This window comes from Mesitornis unicolor, unplaced genomic scaffold (assembly GCF_000695765.1).
Source record: "Mesitornis unicolor isolate BGI_N332 unplaced genomic scaffold, ASM69576v1 scaffold8324, whole genome shotgun sequence".
Classification (NCBI taxonomy): Eukaryota; Metazoa; Chordata; class Aves; order Mesitornithiformes; family Mesitornithidae; genus Mesitornis; species Mesitornis unicolor.
The window spans coordinates 7,520-13,020 of NW_010178038.1; the positions used below are offsets into that span (position 1 = coordinate 7,520).

The 5,501-nt window shown below is 57.4% G+C and overlaps 1 protein-coding gene across 1 annotated transcript; it reads left to right on the forward strand.

The window, feature by feature from the left end:
- Positions 1-165: 165 nt before the first annotated feature.
- Positions 166-4,895, forward strand: LOC104538932 (ankyrin repeat and SAM domain-containing protein 1A-like; the record flags this gene model as incomplete). The annotated part of the gene is made up of 8 exons (XM_010182312.1): positions 166-313; positions 414-566; positions 748-855; positions 3,342-3,506; positions 3,851-3,976; positions 4,149-4,220; positions 4,303-4,389; positions 4,758-4,895. Coding segments are annotated over 8 exons (997 nt in total), but the record flags the coding sequence as incomplete, so codon positions are not given.
- Positions 4,896-5,501: the final 606 nt, after the last annotated feature.

Sequence of the window (5,501 nt, forward strand, 5' to 3'; positions counted from 1 at the left end):
CTCTGCCCCATGGATGCTGTGTGCGCCACGGCCCCGAGGTCCATACGTGGGGCAGAGCTGCCATCCTTGGGAGCCTTCATCCTCCTCCTCCTCCTCCTCCTGCTGTGGGGATGTGCTGGGAGGAGCAGCCAGGAGGGCGCACGATCTCCGCCCCCACACCTGAAGTGGTTTCTGTCGCCCTCTGCTCCCATGTCACCCCTTGCTGTCCCCGCAGGGCTGTAATGTCATGGAAGACCAAGACCTTCGGGACATCGGGATCGGTGACCCCCAGCACCGTCGGAAGCTCCTGCAGGCGGCTCGCTCCCTCCCGAAGGTCAGCACCACCATCCCTTGACACAGGTTTTAGTGGCTGCTGTATCCCTTGGGGTCTCGCCCCCTCCGGGGCTGTTAACCCCTTTCTTGTGCTTTCACAGTTGAAACCCCTGGGCTGCGATGGGAACAGCCAGCCCTCGGTTCCCGCATGGCTCGACTCTCTGGGGCTGCAGGATTACATTCAGTCCTTCCTCTCGAGTGGCTACAGCTCGATTGACACTGTGAAAAACCTCTGGGAGCTTGAAATAGTCAACGTGAGTATTGCCACGGCAGTGGGAGCATTGCCTTGCCCTTGCCACGGCAGCCAGCTCCTGCCCGCCTTCCCTCCGGGGCCGTGTCCCGTTAACCTGCTGTGTCAAATGGCACTGTGAGAGGGGATGCTTTGCTTGGTGCCGAGGGCAGGGGAGCCAGCAGTGACCGTGGTGTGTCCCGCAGGTGCTGAAGGTGAATCTGCTGGGCCATCGGAAGCGGATCATCGCCTCCCTGGCAGACAGACCCTACGAGGAGCCACCGGCCAAGCCGCCGCGCTTCTCGCAGCTGAGAGTGAGTCCCGGTTTGTGTTCCCTGCCCGGTGATGTCTGCGCAGGGCCTGCTTGGTCGGGTGCTTTCCGTTCTCCTTCGCTTTCCTCCCTTTCAAAGAACTAAACCTGGGTCTGTCAGGAATAATCATCCCCTTTCTGATTAGCAGCTCCCACCTCAGGGGGCTCAGCTCTGTAGATGGTTACTGAGAGCTCAGAGAGGGAGGCACACTCAGCCTTGCTCTGCTGCTTTCATGCGCAGGAAATTCTGCCTAAATCAATAAAACAGGGGGGGGAAAACACCCTTACGATGTCAATATTTTAGTTAAAACTCCTTTGAAAGTAAGTACAGAGAGTAACAAGCATAGAGAGTGAGCTTGGAAAACTGCACTGCTTTTTAAAATGAGGAAAGGGTAAACGTAAAGGGCTCGTTTCTTATTAAAACAAATCAATTTGACCTGGAAGTTTGGGTTCCTCCCGGTTCTCAGATGTTGGTGGTTTGGGAAGAAAGTTCTTGGAGCACGGAGGTGGCCGCACATCTGGGTGTGCGGAGGAGGGAGCGTTTTGTGTTCAGCGGTTCCCATGGACACACCTTGGCTGCTGCTGGGGATGAGGCAGCGCCCAGTGTTCCCACTCCGAGCGTGGCCAAGTTAAATCTGCCCCGAAATCCCAATTCATGGGCATTCACAGCCAGGCTGGCTGGGACTGGGCTGGAGCACTTGGGTGAAGTAAAAAGCAATAACAAACTTGACGTTGTGCTGTACAAATTCTGCGACGGCCGGGCCACGCAACAGCAAACAGCAGCATTTGTTTGGACATGGACAAGTTTCCTGACTCTCAACTTCCTTCTTTGTGGGTCAAACTCCATCTTCCCTGCGCTAAACAAGGCTGGAGTGTGTGAACACATCGGTGCTGGGAGAAGCCTTAACGTGGCCAGTTGTATCCGTCAGCTTTTCCCCTTGTCAGCCCCAGTGACCCAAGCAGCAAATCCTCACACAGGCATCACCCTGCCCCTGAAATGACTGGGAGAAGATAATATTCAGCCCTTGCAGCCGAATTCTGGACGCCTGCCCCATGGGAAACCTCAGGCAGCTCCTTCGGTACCTCCATGCAAGGTGGTGAGATGGTACCTCCATACCTTCCACCTCCACACCCTGCTCCGAGGGGGAATCCTGAGCCAAATTTCTCCCCCGTGTTCCCAGGGTGGATTTAAGGCGGCTTTCCCAGGGCAGGAGTGTGACACAGCTCAGCTGCTGCGGTGGGACGCAGCTGGGACCCGTGTTTTGGGATCTGTCTCCCTGGGTTGGCTGCATCCTCGGAGCTCCCGCAGCCAAACGGCACTCGATGTGATTTGTGGATGTTGGGTTTTTTGCTGCAGGAGCCTTTGGACGTCAGGTTTTTCGTTATCATGGTTGGCTGGGAAGGGAGCCTTCGTGTTTGCAGTTCTTCCTGAACACTGATATTTAAGAGCTGAGTTTGGCCAAACCCATGGGGTGTGCAGCAAAGCTGTGAGCGCAGGAGCAGGGTGTGCCATGGAGGGCGAGCATCATCGCGCTGCTTCCTCCCAGTGTTTGCAGATCGGTTTCCTGGAGCAGGAATTGGGAGCGATTGGAGATTCCCCATCCCAAACGTCTGGTCCTTGCCCTGCTGCAGAGCTCTTCTGCCCTGGATCCCCACGGCTTTTCAACCAAACGGGGCTGAGCTGAAGCCAGTTGGGCTGCTGCGCCCTGCTCCTCACACTGGGTGTTTTAGGAACTGGGGTTCGGGTGTAAAAATGAGAGGATCCACACTGGTGCTGCACCTGGTACCAACCCCACACCTTCACCCCGCTGCTCGACCGCCCCCTTTGCAGACAGCAAAAGCCCAGAGGGGTTTCAGCTGCACCGAAACATCCTCTCGAGACCGGTGAGGCTGAAGAGAGGGTTGTAGGAGAGGGAGAGGCGTCCTTTGGTGCAGCATCAACTGATTGATATGCTGGATGTGAGAGAATGGGCCATTTGCAGCACTTCCTGGTGCTCCAGCTGGTGCCATCCAGCGCCTGGCTCCGGCGCGGGGAGCGGAAGGACGTCAATGGCAAATTAAGCGAGCCCGTTGAATAGGACCTAATGCGTGTTGCAGCTGCGAGCTCCCCGCTTTGTCTGCCGGCCGCTTGGCACGTCCAGGCAGCAAACCCTGCCTGCAGGAAGAGCCAGGCTGTCAGGCATCTGGGCTGATCCCGCGCTGGGCGATCGGCAGCGGCTTTGAGGGCTTTGCTCAGTGCTGTGGTTGCTCTGTGGATGCCCTGCGTGCAGCTCAGCAGAGCTCACGGGAGGAGGATGCACCCATCCCGGAGCAAATCGGGGGTGTCCTGTGGATAATCAATGGGGTGATGGGTGGCACTGAGGCAGGAGCTGCTCCCGTTAACTCCACTCATTCCCACCCGTCGTGTCGGGCACTGTGAAGGGGAGCGAGGGGTGGGCACGGCCGTGGGACCCATTCACTGGCACCGATGGTGGCGTCTGCTCGTTTCAGTGCCAGGATTTGATGTCCCAGACGTCGTCGCCGCTGAGCCAGAACGACTCCTGCACGGGCAGGTCGGCCGATCTCCTGCTGCCCTCCGCAGACACCGCCAAGAGGCAGCACGACCGCAGCACCGAGGTTGCGCCCTACTCCAGAGCCGAGCGCTACAAAGCACAGGTCAGCGGGTGCTGTGGTGGGTCCTGGGGTCCCTCAGCTCTGTGGAGCCAGCAACGAGTCAGGGCAATGCATAGAGAGCCTGAGAGCTGCAGGCACAGCTTCCCTCAAGCATCAGAGCCAGCAGCTCCTTTATGTCTCACCTTAAAAATGGGTGACCGGTGCCTCCGTCAGCCCTGGCACCTTCACCTGCAGCTGTCTCCTCCCAGCCCCTGAGGGGTTTGGCCACTGCGACCCTCAGTTGCTTCAACCTTTAGGTTTAGGGCTTTTTAAAGCCCTCCTGGGATCTGGATTTCAACCCAGACTGGGTCCGTTGTGGCTTCACACCCCTGTTTGTCCCCTTCCAGGAGGACCGTCGGGAGTCCAAGCTGACCCTGCGCCCCCCCAGCCTGGCTGCCCCGTACGCCCCAGTCCAAAACTGGCAGCACCAACCGGAGAAGCTCATCTTCGAGTCCTGCGGGTACGAGGCCAACGTAAGTGGCTTTTGGCTTGTGGGGATGGCGAGGATGAGGAGGTGCTGGGGTCAGATCGTTCCTTCCCCCCTGTCCCTGGGTGAGCGGTCCCTCCCCAGCCATGGCTACAGGTCACTGGGGCCAGGTCATTGCCTTGGGCTTGGCCTTTAACATCTCTCCCTCTTCCAAACAGTACCTGGGCTCCATGTTGATCAAAGATCTCCGAGGGACAGAGTCCACGCAGGACGCCTGTGCCAAGATGAGGGTATGGGGGCAGTGGCTGGGGCGGTGGTGAGGGAGGGAGCGTTAATTCACAAGCGGTCACTCGAATGTTCTTGTTTCTGAAGAAATCCACGGAGCATATGAAGAAGATCCCCACCATCATACTGTCCATCACGTACAAGGGTGTGAAGTTCATCGATGCCTCTAACAAGGTGAGCTTCAAAGGCCTCAAAGTGGTGTCTGGAGGGACAGGACCTGCAGTGCCACCTGCCTGGGGCCGTCAGGTCATATCTGGTGCCTCCAGAAGCCGCCTCCTGAGGAGCTGCTGGGGCCTTGGGAGAGCACCAAGGTGGTGGTGGTTACCTGAATGCCAAAGGCTTGGCAGGCCGGCTGCTTGTGGGCCGTGTTCCCGTTTATTCCCACCACGGGAGGGAGCCCAGGACTGGTCTGACTGGGAGACCCCCTCCCTCCCAGTACCTGTTTTGCTTCCTGCCCCAGTACACACTTGCCACGACCACCATTTGCCAGGTGTATTTGCCATCCCCAGTTGGGTGACGGGTGCTTGTGTTGACCCCGGCAGAATGTCATCGCTGAGCACGAGATCAGGAACATCTCCTGCGCCGCTCAGGACCCCGAGGACCTCTGCACGTTCGCCTACATCACCAAGGACCTGCAGACCAGCCACCACTACTGCCACGTCTTCAGCACCGTGGATGTGGTGAGTGGGTGGTTGTAGCTCATCGCTCAGCTTTTTTGGCGAGTCATAGACCAGGATCTGGTCCCTTTCTAGGGCTCTTTTGCCTGTTTCTACCCTAAAAATGTGCCTTTTGGAGTCCTGGCTCAAAATGCTTTTACTTTGGAGCTCTGTTGACAAAGAAAATATTTGTCTGGCTCCATTACTGCGGTCCCCAGTGCTGAATAAAGCAGAGCAGGAGTTTTTCCCTCCTGGGGAATATGCCGTGAACAAAACCCTAATACGCTCTCAATTATGTTGAGCGTAATGGGCTGATTTAACAGCCTTTTAATTCGCTGCGAGTGTGGAAGCACAACTTGCTTTTATTCTTAGGCAGAATCGTCTGTGGGAGGCGTTTGGGCTTTTTCTCTTTACAACACCAAACGCTGCTGATCTGCGATGCTGACGGGGCTGCAGCAGCTCGTAGGTGGTCCTGGGGCTGTGTGAGCACAGAGACAGCTCTGTGCCTGTTCTCCCGTGGGGCAGGAGCTCAGTGGCTTTGCCAGGGACATGGCAGGATGTGAACAGGGCTCTGCTGAGGTCTGCGTCTCCAGAGCGAGGATGGAGCCTGTGGATTCACAGAATCACAGA